Source organism: Hemiscyllium ocellatum, chromosome 20 (genome assembly GCF_020745735.1).
Source record: "Hemiscyllium ocellatum isolate sHemOce1 chromosome 20, sHemOce1.pat.X.cur, whole genome shotgun sequence".
Lineage (NCBI taxonomy): Eukaryota > Metazoa > Chordata > Chondrichthyes > Orectolobiformes > Hemiscylliidae > Hemiscyllium > Hemiscyllium ocellatum.
Genome location: NC_083420.1, coordinates 36,197,621 through 36,212,646, shown reverse-complemented (window position 1 = coordinate 36,212,646; position 15,026 = coordinate 36,197,621). Strand labels below are relative to the sequence as shown.

The 15,026-nt window shown below is 43.1% G+C and overlaps 2 protein-coding genes across 2 annotated transcripts in view; both read left to right on the top strand.

Annotated features, from left to right (window-relative positions):
- The first annotated feature begins 395 nt into the window (after positions 1 to 395).
- ears2 (glutamyl-tRNA synthetase 2, mitochondrial) lies at positions 396 to 11,409 on the top strand. The gene is made up of 9 exons (XM_060840736.1): positions 396 to 565; positions 1,340 to 1,495; positions 1,830 to 2,019; positions 3,273 to 3,745; positions 4,516 to 4,624; positions 5,971 to 6,124; positions 6,352 to 6,482; positions 7,196 to 7,334; positions 7,881 to 11,409. Exons 1-9 carry the CDS (start codon positions 412 to 414, stop codon positions 7,962 to 7,964), a joined length of 1,590 nt encoding a protein of 529 aa, XP_060696719.1. The 5' UTR covers positions 396 to 411; the 3' UTR covers positions 7,965 to 11,409.
- Positions 11,410 to 12,863: 1,454 nt separating this feature from the next.
- Positions 12,864 to 15,026, top strand: part of LOC132825451 (ADP-ribosylation factor-binding protein GGA1-like) — a 42,473-nt gene continuing 40,310 nt past the window's right edge. The window contains exon 1 of the mRNA XM_060840734.1: positions 12,864 to 12,924. Coding sequence (XP_060696717.1) covers positions 12,885 to 12,924 — 40 coding nt within the window. The 5' untranslated portion in view covers positions 12,864 to 12,884. The remainder of the gene's footprint in view (positions 12,925 to 15,026) is intronic.

Below are 15,026 nucleotides of genomic sequence, written 5' to 3'. Positions count from 1 at the left end.
AGCAAAGCAAATTCTGCATTTTTTGTGAGTGTAGTCTGGTGACATGATAGTCAGAAATGCCATTCAGTTTGGAATACAGTAATACTAAAGGACTGTGGCTGGTAGTCTCTTTGTAGGTTGAAGTTATGGCTGCCACAGTAACTGACTATTCTTGTTTCTCGTTGCCGCCTTCGCTTGCTAAGATATTTCTCTTTCAGCTTCTCTGTCTTTCTGACCATGACAGAGACACACACACTCTCTCTCTCTATCTCTCCAAACCTCCGATCCTCTTTCTGCATCCATCAATCTCAGACACACCTGCGCGGGGCGGGGCTTGGTGATTGAGTGACAGTGGGAGGCCTCGCCTTCCCAATGAAAGGACAGGCCGGAAGTTGTTCCTCCAGTCAGTCCCGAAGCGGCGCCTGCGCCAACATGGTGTTGTTAACCCTGAGGCCTCGGCTGTTTCGGCTTCAGTGTGTCCCTTTCGGTCTGGCTGAAGGCTGGAGATCCGGCCTGTGTGGAGGGGCCGGGAGTAGCGAGCGGCCGGAGGGCAGGGTGAGGCTGCGGTTTGGGCCGAGCCCCACAGGTAGTGAGGCAGAGGAGCTGCAGGGTGGCAGATTATAACATATTGATATTCACATATTTGTAGTTAATAAAGAAAATAAGTTGGGCATTACGGTATTGGCTCAGTAAAGCTCCAGTTCCAGATCTCCACGCGACATTCAACCTGAGACATGACCCCAGTGTCGTAGTAAATAATTTTTTTAACAGCATGAAAAGAGGCCTTTCGGCCCATCATGTTCGTGTCGGTCATAAGACCATTTGTGTCGCTCTTCCCCCATCTCCACAAATTGCTCACCAAACTCCCCCCCCCCCCCCCCCCTCCTGGCAAGACTTTTTCCCCAGCTTTCTGCCTCTGCCTGGAACCTGTAAAACGTCCCTCCTCAACCTCGCCCAGTCTTCCCCATCAATATTTTTCTATTACTCTGCCACTCTTACCTACTTTTCCTCTGTAAACCTTTCTTATTGAACATCCATCCTCACCTCCTCGTGTGTCCCTTTTTGTACATCCCAACATACTGTGCATCCCTGAAAACCATTGTCCTTAAGGCAACTGCCACCTTAGTGCTTGTCATCATTTGCTTTAACGCCTGCTTGTCCCAGGAGCTCCTGAATACCATGGTCCAATTGTAGCTCATTGGGCATATTCTTGCTGAGGTAAAATTTCATCACAAGAAGTGACAGTCTGGACTTTTTATTCCAAATTCCTTAGTTGATTTGCTGTTGGGGTGCCCTCAGACCTGATTTTTTTGAAGAAGTCCTTTCTCTAAATTCCTTGATTTTTCACTTGTTTTACCAGGCTTCCTGCATCTAGGAGGACTTCGCACAGCTCTGTACAATTACATATTTGCCAAAAAACATGGAGGTACGTTCATTCTCCGGATTGAAGATACAGATCAGAGCCGCCTTGTTCCTGGAGCAGCGGAGAGCATTGAGGATGTACTGGAATGGGCAGGTAGAGTATGCTGGGAGGCTGTCATTTGTACATTCATAGTATAAGGCATTCATTCATCTCACTCCCTCTGTTTAAAAACTTCAGGCTAAGTATTAGGCTCAATTATCACCATCTTCTTGTTCCTGAACCCAGTACAATTATAATATAGAGTGTTAAATACACTCAGTAAAACGTTTGGTTAGAATACACTCTGGTATACATAACTAATGTAAAACTTGCTGTAATAACAAACCCTGTTACAATTAATATAAAGCCTTCAATTATAAGAATCCCTTTGTTTTCCATGTGCAGTATACTTCTCTAGGTTATCACACTTGTTTTACTTGCTAACTAGGAATCCCCCCTGATGAAAGCCCTAAGAGAGGAGGCTCGTATGGACCATACAAACAGTCAGAGCGACTGGATCTGTACTTAAAGGCCACTGAAACCCTGCTAATGAAGAATGCAGCATATTATTGCTTCTGTAGCCCCCAGCGTCTGGAAATGTTGAAGAAGGAAGCATTGAGAATGAGACAAACACCAAAGTAAGTTTGAAATATATGATTACAGGGAGCTATCTGTGGACACAGATCATTTGCCTTCCTTCTGACTTTGTCTTTGATTTATTTCTATACTTGAAAGAGGATGCTCAATCATGATCAAATTGAGCAGCAAAACAACCTCAATGGGCTTCAAAGCCTATTTGTATTATTGTGGAGAAACTGTGATGTGAATTATCTGGAATCCTACTGCTCTTACCTACCCCTGTGTCATGTCCCCCTTCCCCTGCACTAACCCACCCCCAGCAAAAACAACTAACCCAATCTCTGCCTTCTGCTTGTTTCTTCTAAATCCTTCAGTCGTCATATCTTCAGTGACACTCAGTTTTTGCTATCTAGCTCTGATTGCAGAAATAATTTGTAGAAAAATAATTTTAAAATATGTGAGCATTTGACTTTTATCTCTGGATTATATTTTAAGATAAACTCTGTCCTTCAATTTACACCCATCTTTAATACTCACCACGTCCTATCATATTCAATAGGTCCTGATCTATGCTATATCCTTTATGATACACTTTGTCCTTTCCCTGTACAGTACACCCTGTCCTTTAATTAAGAAAGTGACAAACTTTAATGCCTTTTATAACTTTATGATATACCAATGTAGTTGTTGTAATATTGGGATTGTGACAGATAATTTGTGCGCAGCAAATCCCCATAAACAGTAATGTGGCAATAGCCAACTTGTTTAACAATATTTGTTGGTATATAGAAATTGATCAGGGAGTACCTAACCTAGTCTTCTTTGAAAAGTGCTGTTGTATCTTTTATCTACACCTATAAGACCAGATGTATTAGTTCAATGTTGAATCTGAAAGGGAACCTCTAACATTGCAACAGTCTATCAGAACATGGTGGTGCAGTGGTTAGCACTGCTGCCTCACAGCACCAGGGGCCCAGGTTTGATTCCACTGTCATGACTGTCTATGTGGAGTTTGCATGTTCTCCCTGTCTGCGTGAGATTCCTTCAAGCCCTCTGGTTTCCAAAGATGTGCAGGTTAGGTGGACTGGACATGCTAAATTGCCTCGTAGTGTCCAGAGATATATAGGCTAAGTGGATTAGTCATGAGGAATGTAGGGGTCTGGGTAGCATGCTCGTCGCAGGATCAGTGTGGACTTAATGGGTTGAATGGCCTGCTTCCACACTGTTAGTCTGACATGTGGACTCCTTTCTGAAGTGGGCTTCAAATTCACTATCTGTGGACTTCTGTAATACAAATGCTGTCCTTTTTCAGGTATGATAATCGCTGTCGGCACCTGACTCAGACTCAAGTAGAGGAGCGATTGGCACAAGGATGCCCACATGTTATCCGGTTTCGACTGGAGGAGGGTGCTGCGCCCTTTGAAGATCTGGTATATGGACTGAACAGGCTAGATCCTGCCAGTGTGGAGGGTGACCCCGTTATCCTTAAGGCGGATGGGTTTCCAACCTACCATTTGGCAAATGTAGTTGATGATCACCATATGAAAATCAGCCATGTTTTGCGGGGCACTGAGTGGCTCACTTCCACTGCCAAGCACCTACTGATGTACAAGGCCTTCGAATGGGACCCTCCAGCTTTTGCTCACCTTCCACTTCTCCTGAACAAAGATGGCAGCAAACTTTCCAAACGTCAGGGTGATCTGTTCATCCAGAACTTTTCCCAGAATGGAGTGCTTCCAGAGGCTTTACTTGACATTGTCACCAACTGTGGATCTGGCTTCTCAGGTGCTGTGTGTAGGGAAAGGGATTTACTCTGTCTGGAATGGGTTGTGCAGAGATGAAACGTGCTTACTTGCATTCTATGTGGGATTTCATTTGTTGGGTTGTGTTGCACACAAGACACTGCGCAGGCTGCTCTGTGTTGTAATTTGGACTGAATGAAGGCTGGGGTTTTCCTGATGAAGGGCTTTTGCCCGAAATGTCGATTTTGCTGCTCCTTGGTTGCTGCCTGAACTGCTGTGCTTTTCCAGCACCACTAATCCAGAATCTGGTTTCCAGCATCTGCAGTCATTGTTTTTACCTCTGTGGTTGTGTATAGAATAGTGTGCAGCCTGGGGTGTGTTGCACACAGAACTATGTACAGACTAGGTCATATAAAGGGAACATGAAGAGGGTGGACTTTGTTGCAAAGTGGTCACAGCGCAGGATGTTATAGAGAGAATTTGTACAGTCTTATATTTAGATGAACATACGAAGGCTGGGCTATGTTGTACAGTGAACATGTACAGGCTGGACTGTATGGTACAGTGAACATGTATAAGCTGGGCTGCATTGTGTACAGGGTTGTGCACTGAACAGATATCATACTACAGGATAGTATGCAGTCAGGCGAAGATGCATATTGGATAGTGCAAGCTTGGGAGCACCAGAATAAGCACAGGGCAGCAGCAGGTCTGATCCCCTGATGGATGATGCAAAGACCCAGAGACGGAAGTCTGAGAGGAAGTGAAATGAAAACTACATAAAACCCTGTTATCTTAATTTTGTGTTTCCAGGAAATCGACTAGGTCGGATGCTGGAGGAGCTCATCAGCGAGTTTGATGTGACCAAAATAACAACCCACTCTGCACTTTTGGACCTTGACAAGCTGCCAGAGTTTAACAGGTGAATAAGTGTGCAACACATTATAAAAGCTAACAGTGTGTTCCCTGCTCACATTGGCATGGTGCACCCAGCCCACTTTGGCAGCATGTTCCCTACCCAGGTTAGTTTGCCCCCCCACCTGTCTGGCATGGTGGCCTTTCTTCTCCCTTCACTGAAATGGTATTCTATCCCCCTGATCACCCACCCCTTCACACAGGCGCAATCAGGGCTGTCCTCATCCCTCACCTTTGCTGGAGTAGTACTCCCCCATTCCACCCTGTGATTGGCATGATGGTCATTCCCCCCTTCACTGGAGTAGTGCATTCTCTCCCCAGTTGCTGACAATGAGCACCCTGTCTCCCACCTATGCTCCAGGCTTTCCTTTATTCTGTTCCAGCACTTTATTCTGTTGCACCAACTGGGTTTGCCTGATTGTCAAATCTACATATTTGTGTGTTACAGAAGTGTGTGGGTTCAAGCTGAGAGTGGAGCCACCATTATCAGCTGGACCAACATTTCCATACAGTACTGAGAGAGTGCTACACTATCTAAGTGTTTTGTTTCAGACAATAAGTGAACGTTCCATTGATCTGTACAGGTGCATGCAAAAGATTCCATGGTACTAATCAAAGAGAAGCTGAGAAATTTCCCTGGCACCTTAACTGGCTACTGTTTGTTGGACCTTGCTGCAGTGCCTTCAGAAACAGTTTATTGCCTGTGAAGTGCTTTCAAATGTCCTTCGATCATGCTGCAAAAGTGCAAACTTGTTACTGAATCATACAGACTCTGATAGTCTCAGATTTGTTCCTGGTCTGCACCAAGTTAGCTAATCAACCTATTGGGACTACAAATGACTTCACGATTCTTGGATTAATGAGACTTAAAATGTTTTGGGGCCTACTTGAGTAATTCCACAAAATGGAAAGGTTTCCACAGTAGAAGAAGATGAGGAATGTTAGGTGAGGTAGCAGGGGAGGCTGTTTCCCAGCAGGTAATCAATGCCTTTGGAAGAAGTTTCTTCCTGAAAATGTGTTGCTGGTTAAAGCACAGCAGGTTAGGCAGCATCTCAGGAATAGGCCTATTCCTGAGATGCTGCCTAACCTGCTGTGCTTTAACCAGCAACACATTTTCAGCTGTGATCTCCAGCATCTGCAGACCTCATTTTTTTACAAGAAGTTTCTTCCATAAACAGCTATGTTGATTTTGAATCTGAGGGATAGCTTTCTGTTCACTATAGGTGTTATGGGATATGGGGCAAAGGCATATATTTCAGCTAATGAATTGCAGATAGGCTTAAGGGGGCAGCATAGTCTACTCCTGTTTCTACTTGCCAATACTTATCCACCTGCTGGCTTTCTGTCCATCAGGATGCACTTGCTGCAGCGTATTGAATGTGCCAACTCGCGGCAGCGGTTAGTGACAGAGCTTCAAGCTATGGTTGAGAAGGAGTTTGGTGATAAGCTGATGGATAGTGAGGCGTTATGCACTGATTATGTGGAACGGATGTTGCTACACAGGAAGGTAAGAACAATGCTGAAGTTTTTCTTCACTTTTACCCCTTTCTGAACTCTGAACCAGCCCAGGTGCCTACCTGAACTGCTAAAATATACAGGGAGAAATGATTTTCCTGTGTGGGTCCAGTGATGGTTTGAATTTCCTACCCATTATGTTTCCTACCCATTTCGTTGCTAGTGTTCACAAATTGCAGGATTCCATTTCTAAATTGTGTTTTATGTTCTTGTTGACAGGGCCACATCACCCATTTGCAGGAATTGGTGTCACCAAACTACTCATACCTCTGGTTTCGACCTGTTGTGTCCCATGAGCAAATGCTGAATCTGTCAACTGAAGGAGAAAAGATCTGTTGTGTAGTGATGCGGTAAGGACCTGTTGATTTTGCACAAGTTACATGGGCTGAAGTGATATGGAACATAATATTTACCACCTGTCATTTTTCTGTTCCCTTCATTACCGAAACCCATTTCATTTAGCAGGTAAAATTCTCTTTCCATTCCATCTCCCTGTGCTGTTGAGGAAAGTGTGGAAATTAGAGTAGGGGCAGTTTTAACTTTAGCCTGATTTACCAAATATTCCCTTGAAACCAATTGCCATTGTGGGAGGCTGAGAGTTCTGCCAATCATTGAAATAAAAATGTTTGCATGCTGCAACTTGCACTCATTTCCTGCTCTGGAATTACTGCTCAGAAACAGGAAATTGCATGGGGTACATTGCAACACTGACCCTGCCTGGAGACAACATTAGGGACACAATTAGCATTTCCCGTTGGTAAATGCTGAATCAGGATATCAAAATGCGAAGGATCGTCCAGAATAGCAAGCATGTTTTCATTAAATGATACCTTTTGGATTTGTCTTTATTTCCTCCTCCTATCTCCCCCGCCCAACAACCCCACCAGCTAGCACAATTTTTGTTGTCACCATTGGTTCGCTCTCTTACAATAATTGCACACCAACCTCCAATCACCTCCTCAAGCTCCACCCCACATCTCCCTCTAGTTCTGACATGCCGTAAGTCAGTTTTAGAAATTCAGGTGTACACCAAGCTAATTGTAACTCATCCACTGAATTCTAGATTCTTCCAGACCTGGTCCAATAGAAGTGTGAGCCCAGCAGAGCTGAACAATGAACTGAGAGCACTACAGACCCAGTTCACAAGTACCAAGTACAGTGACATGATGAAGGTTCTTCGACTGGCTCTTAGTGGAAAGCAGGTAGGGAGACGAGGATATTTACCAGGGTGAATGACTTCACTTATATGGACTGATTGGAGATGCCAGGATTGTTCTCCTTAGAGTAAAGAAGGCCAACAGTTGATACAGATGATCAAAATGTAAAATGACTGAAGAAGTAGATAGGAGGAAATTGTTTCCTGAGGTTAGAGAATCAGAAACTAGGGGAAACATTTAAATAATCAGCAAAAAACTGAGGGGTGTGCGCAGACATGTGAATATTTTTTCCTTAGTCAACTAGTTCTTATGAGCTGTGATTTGTAGGGCTTTGTGATAACGGTGGGCTAATTGGATAGTTCTATCAAAGAACTAGCAGAGGTCAAATGGCCTCCAGTGCTCCTAGGTTGCACAATATCTAATCCTGATGTTTTGTGGGGAAAGAGGAAAGGATTTACAATCTGGAAACATGCAGGGGAAGAAGGCTATGGCATTGAGAACTAGGGGTATATTGAATAATATTGCAAGTTTTAGTGTTTGGCTCCTATGATTTTTTTTTGAGGAACTGATTTTGTTTTAATTTCCTTGCAGCAAGGACCGAGTGTGGCTGAGATGATGCTGGCTTTGGGATCTAAAGAGGTGTGTAAACGTCTGCAACAGGCTGTCATCCATTGACTATCTACTTAGCACCTGCAGTTTGGACATCATGTGATGCACCTCCCAGACTTGTATGGAAGTGTTCCTCTGCTGCCATATAATCCAGGCCGGAAAAGTCTGTCAGGCTTCCTTCTCCATGCAGTGTGATCACATCTGATCATCCATTTCAAAGCTATTTTCCCCCAGAGTATTGTCTTTAATATAATTTGCATTGAGAAATATGTCCATCGCTACTTTAAACATATTCCATGACTGAGCTTCCACAGTCCTCTGTGGTAGGGAATTTCAAAGATTCACAACTCTCAGTAAGCTTTCTAATCTTTGCCCTAAGACGTTTTCCCCTTATGTTGCCCCCTTATTTTGAAACTGTAACTGGTTACAGACTCTGAAACTATGGGGAGCGTCTTACCTGCATCAACTTTATCTATCCCTTTGAGAATTCTGTGCTTTCAATGAGATCACCTCTCATTTATTAAAACTCTACAGAATACAAGCTGTTTCTCCAACCTTTATTCATAAAACAGTCTTGCTCTTCCAAGAACAAATCTGGTGAACCTGTGATGCACTCTCTTTACGGCAGTAAGATCTTTCTTCAAGGTGACCAAAATTGCATACAGTACAGTACTCCAGATATAATCTAACCAATGTTCAATAGAATTGAAACAAAATTTCACTACTCCTAAACTTGAGTCCTTTTGTAATAAAAGCCAATATACCATTAAACTTCTTAATACCTGCTGCAACTACATGTTAGTTTTCAGGGGCTTATTGACAAGAACTCCCAGGTCCCTTTGTACATCTACACTCTCTAACTTCTTATTCGTTTTTGAGAAATACTATGCACATCTGTTCTTCCTATCAAAGTAGATATACTGAATATTCCACATTGTATTTCACGTGCCATTTTTTGTCCAGTTACTAAGTCTCTTCAAATCTTCTTGAAACTGCTTTGCATCATCTTCACAACATGCATGTTAAGGTCGGTTAGTATCATAAAATGTACAGCACAGGAACAGACCGTTTGGCTCAACTGGTCTGTATCAGTATTTATGTGCAACTTGAACTTCCTATCCTACTTTATATAACCCTCTATTGTTTTCTCCCTCTTGTACTTAATAGATTTCCCTTAAACATACATATACATATTAAATATTATATATATTTGAAAAGCTAATAGTAAAATATTGCTTCAATTGGATAGAACTTTGGTTAGACTGAATCTGGAGAACTCTATGCAGATTTCATCTTGTCCCAGGAAAGATACTGCCAGAGAAGGAGTGCAACAAAAGTTCACCAGATCTGTCCGAAGATGTTGGGACTGACCTATGAAGAGATATTGGACATTCTGGGCCTATATTCTCTGGTGTTTCAAAGAATAAGCAGTGATCTCATTGAAATCTATGAAATACTTAAAGGGATAAACAGGGTAATGCATGTAAGAGGTTTCCCCTGGTTAGGGAGTCTGGAGCCAGTGGGCACAATATCAAAATAAGGAAATGAGATGAGAATTTTGTTTTTATTCAGGATAGTGAATCTTTGGAATTCTCTACCAGACGTGGCTGTGGAAGTTCAATCTTTGAAAATATTTAAAGTAGAAGTTGATTTAGAAAGAGTTTTGGAGATAGTTTGAGTAAAAGGCTTTCAAGTGCTCAATCAGTCATCAGTATTAAAACGGTGGAGGAGAATGGGCTGAATGGCCTACTCCTGCTCCATTGTTTCTATTTGCCTCAACTACTCCCTGACATAGCAAGTTCCACATTCTAATCACATATGGTGAAGAAATGTCTCCTGAATTCCCCTTTGAACTTATTAATTACATTTTTTTTATTTAATCATGAGATGTCAGCATCATTCTCAAAACCATAATTAGTTGTCTATCCTAATTGCTATTGAAAAAGTGTTGGTGAGGCACCTTCATGAGCAACTGCATTCATGTGCTGCAGGCACACCTGTGGTGCTTTTACGAACTGTTAGAAGATTTTTACTCAGTGACAATGAAAGAATGGCAATATAGTTTAAAATCCAGATGACATGTTGACTGGTGATGGTGATCTTTCAGGTGATGGTGCTCTCATATGATGATAGAAATTACAGGTTTAGAACGTAATATTGAAGAGGCCAGTGAACTATTACTGTCTTTTTTGAGGTCGGAGTTTCTGGATAGTGACTAATTTGGTTGCACTCCTTCCTCTGAATCACAGGTTTTGAGATGAAACTTCATGCTAGGACTTGAATACAAAAATCAAGGCTAGTATTCAATGCTATTGGAGTTGGAGATGCCATCTTTTGGGTGAAATGTTAATCATGACCTGTTTTCCCTCTCATGGATATAGAGACTTTGGAACATGTTCAATGAAAAGGGAGCTATTCTCAATGTTCTGGCCAATATCCACCCTTTGAAGATACATAGAACATACAAGTTAGGAACGGAAGTAGGTCATGCCTGATCTGTTTGTGATTTGATTTCCACATTCCCATCTATCCCAAATTTGATTCCCTTGCCTAACAAGAATGTACTTTCCTCCACCTTCATAAATTTTCAATGACCCTGCTTCACCCGTCTTGAGACAGAGTGTACCACAGTCATTCAATCTCTGAAAGAATCACTTTCTCCTCATCTCTGTCTAAAAGGGCCACTCCTATGTTTTTAAACAGTTCCCTCTGGTTCTGGAATTACCCGAGAGAGGGGACATCTGTTTCAATCAAAATCACAAAAACAAATTATTTGATCATTGTTACATTGATGTATTTGGGACCTCCTTGTGTGCAAATTGGGCACCACATTTTCTACATTATAACAGAGATTACAATTCAAAAGTATTCTATTGGCTGGAAAGCACTTGAAGACATTTGGTGATAATGAAAAGTACTATGTGAATGGAAACCTTCCTTTTAGAAGACACATGGGTCTGGAAGTGTCAGTCCAAAAAATGATGTGAATTGGAATAGAGACTGCAAGTAAGCATTGTTAATAGACACATAATAACCTCAGTTTAATTTTAAATGACTCCTGTTGGGCAGTTCCTCTCCACACTAAATTGTGATTTGTAATCAAATTTATATTTATTTTTGCATCTGATACGTACTGTCGTTTGTTAAACTTCAGTGTTGGACTTGCAATCCATGAGTTCAACTTCTATCAGGAAACATTGTGAAATTTAGTTTAGTAAATCTGGTAATTTGTGGGCAATCAGATTGTTATATTCTAAAATGATTTACCAACAGCCCATTGGTTATTCTGTATGCAACTCAAATTCCACACTGTGATTGACTCTAGGCACAGGATGCCAACCTGTAACAGGAAAAAAACAAATATTTATATTTCCCTAAACAAGGTCTATTTAAAGTATGTTTAAACTTGGTATTGCTATAATTTACTGTTGCTTTGTTATTCGGAAGGAACACAAAAGAAACATAATTTGTTGAAATTGCAAATATTAGAAAAATGAAATTAAAATGGAAGATGCTGGAAATATAAAGCATTTAAGTGAGAGTCTACTTAAAGTTTCAGTTGCAGTTCCATTTTCTCTGATCAGTTAGTTTGCCTTCCTCATTATTAGTCGGCCTTAGCCTTAGTTTCTGTTATACGTGTCTCTTACTGAGCTAACTTGTTTCTTTTGAGTCTGTTAATCCCTTCACTCCATCCTGTTCCATTGTAGTCCAATGTTCCAGTTTTTCCAAACTCCTTATAGCTTGGTTGCTCATATCCTCATGTCCTGTCATATCCTGGTTTCCCAATTTACCCAATGTTTCAAACCCCCATCACCCGAATAATAATTTAATATTCCCCAAGTAAATATCCATGTTGATCTTTTATCCCTGAACACTCGTATCCTATATTTTCCATTCACCAAATATTTCCAATTCCCATGTCCTCTGTACCTCATCACGTTAATAGCTCCACCTCCCCAATATTGACCCAAATCTCCCCCCATCCCCTCCAATATTGATCCATATCTGTCCCACCCCCGAATATTGACCGAAATCTCTCCCAACCCTCAATATTGACCCAAATTTCCCCCAATGCTAAACCAAATACCCCAAATTTGATCCAAATCTCCCCCCAAAGTTGACCCAAATCACCCCCATCCCATATTGCCTCCACCCTCATCTCCATCCCATATTGCCCCCACCCCATATTACCCCCACTCCATATTGTCCCAGATCTCCCCCACTCCCCCAATATTGCCCCAGATCTCTCCACCCCCCAATATTGCCCCAGATCTCCCCCACTCTCCAGTATTGCCCCAGATCTCACCCACATCCCCAATATTACCCCAAATCTCACCCACATCCCCAATATTACCTCAGATCTCCCTGATCCCTCCCCAATATTGTCCCATATCTCCTCCACCCCCCAATATTGCCCCAGATCTCACCCACATCCCCAATATTACCCCAGATCTCCCAGATCCCTCCCCAATATTGTCCGATATCTCCCCCACTCCCCTAATATTGCCCATATCTCCCCCACTGCCCTAATATTGCCCCAGATCCCCCCAATATTGCCCCAGATGACCCCTCCCTATTGCCCCAGATCTCTTCCCCCCCCAATATTGCCCCAGATCCCCCCAATATTGCCCCAGATGACCCCTCCCTGATATTGCCCCAGATGACCCCTCCCTGATATTGCCCCAGATCTCTTCCCCCCCCAATATTGCCCCAGATCTCTTCCCCCCCCAATATTGCCCCAGATCCCCCCAATATTGCCCCAGATGACCCCTCCCTGATATTGCCCCAGATGACCCCTCCCTGATATTGCCCCAGATCTCTTCCCCCCCCCCCCAATATTGCCCCAGATCACCCCCATATTCTCATTGGGTTCTGGTCCCCATTCCCTCCTCCCTGTCCGCCCCCAGGCCCCGGATGTCAGGCTTGTCTCTTTAAAGGAGCCCGCTGTTTGTTCTCGCGAGGCCGCACGCGGGAGGAGTCAGCGCGATGGCGGCGGAGGAGGCAGACACTCTGGAGTCTTGGCTGAGTGAGTGCGGGCCGCGGGCCGCGACCCGGAGCCTTGGGGGGGGGGGGGGGGGGGTTGGGTAGTGAGGAAGGAGGCTTCTTGTCCTCGGTCTCGGGGGTAGCGGGAGAGAGAGTGATGAATGCCCCCTGTCCCGGGATTGAGAGATTGGGGGGTGTCTCTCGTCCCGGGGGGTGGGTGAGGGCCTCCCAATCCCCGGCGTCTCGTACCGGCGAGGGACTGAGGAGGAGAGAGTCCTGCCCCTCTGATGCGTTGGGTAATCTGAGTCAATTTTATTGTAGATGGACGATCTGAGCTAATAAATTGGGAAAAATGAGGCGCGGACGTGTGTCAGTGACCCAGTGGTCGCCTCCCTGGGGTGTATCCTGCTACTGAAGCTTCCTGGGTTGCAAGACTGTTAAAGGGAAGGACTGGCATACCCGGGAAGGAAACGTTAAAATGTACACAACGGCAACCAATTTGTGCACAAATTCCTCCACAAACAACTGCATGTCACAATCTGCCTTAGTGATAGCCGAATGGTAAATGTTGGTTAGGGCACTGAGGAGGTGTCTCGGTTCTTCAAATTGTGCCATCTTTCATCTGACTGATATCACTTCCAATAGTACAGTATTCCCTCAGTACTGCCCCAAAGTGTCAGTCTGCATTATGGGCTCCAGTCTCTGGACTAGGACTTCAACCCACCATCTTCTGAACCACTGGGCAAAAGAAATGTTAAATGTCAGGTGTGAATTGGGCATCAAACAAATAGGGACATACAGCAAACTCCACTTCCTACTTTTGAAAAATGTTTCATATTAGGTCCCTAGCAGTACGCAAGATTATTTGGGAAGAAGCTGACTGAGTATGTTTGCATTACTTTAATAGTTGGGTAAATTATCACAAATCGTTCTTAAACTAATCTAACAATTCTATGTAGCCGCCTTGATGTATGTAGTGCGGGAGTTGCGGGTACGTTACGGGCCATTTGGCTTGTTTCTTGAATCTCTCAAAGCTGTCTACAATGTGTGACATGACCATTGGCCTGATGGGTTGCAATTTTACTTAAAAATACGTAAGAGATCATGTGCTGTATTAGATTTGGTGAGGTTTAGGCGGATGGGGGCAGTGGCAGGAAGACCTTAGACACAGTAGAAACATTTTAAAACTTTCTGATAAAGGAACTGAGCCAGTAACTGTGTGTGGTTATGTAAATTGGCTATTTAGGAAGTCATGAGTGAAGTCACAAGACAAGCACTGGACCATCTGGTTATGATCCAGTAGCTTCTCCCAGACACAGTACCTCACTGTATTTGACAATAACCATTGAATTTTTTTTTGTGGAGATCTTAGTCTGGCTATGTGCAAGTGCATTTTTATACACAAGGAGTTTGAATATTTTATTACAGTAACATTATTTTATCATTGTGCATTAATTTCAGTATAAAACACTTCACACACAAAGCAAGTAAATGTGCTGTTCTTCACGAGTACAATTCCTGTTAGATTTAATCATTAAGTCAATACAGAACTTTTAAAAATTCCTTTCACAGTCTCCACCATATTAACACATAAGAAGCCAACAGGCATTATTTCAGGAGAGAAAAATTCTACTTTTTTTAGCAATGTGGCACACATTTTAGGCTATCATATTATGTAAAGAGTGTTGGTTGAACAACACATGATGAATACTACGTCATGGGTTACTTCGTTCTGTTTCACATTCCTCTTGTGAAAAATCACTGCCCATCAACCACAACATGTAGGTAACATGAAGAAATTGAGGACTGCAGATGCTGGGGAGCCAGAGTTGAAAAGTGTGGTGCTGGAATAGTACAGCAGGTCAGCCAGCATCTGAGGAACAGGAGACTCAATGTTTCGGGCATAAGCTCTTCATCATTCCTGAAGGAGCAGTCTGCCAGTCTGAATGAGCTGTGTGTGGGCCATTGCATGGAGTAAGGGGAATGGTTGAAATAACTGTGTAGTTGTCAGTTGTGGCTCAGTAGTAACATTGTGTCACCAATGATCCAGAAGGTCATAGGTTAAAGTTTCATTCCAGAAATCTGAAAATAAATACTCAGGCTGACATGCCAGTAAAGTGCTGAGGAGTTCATTTGTGCTGAAGG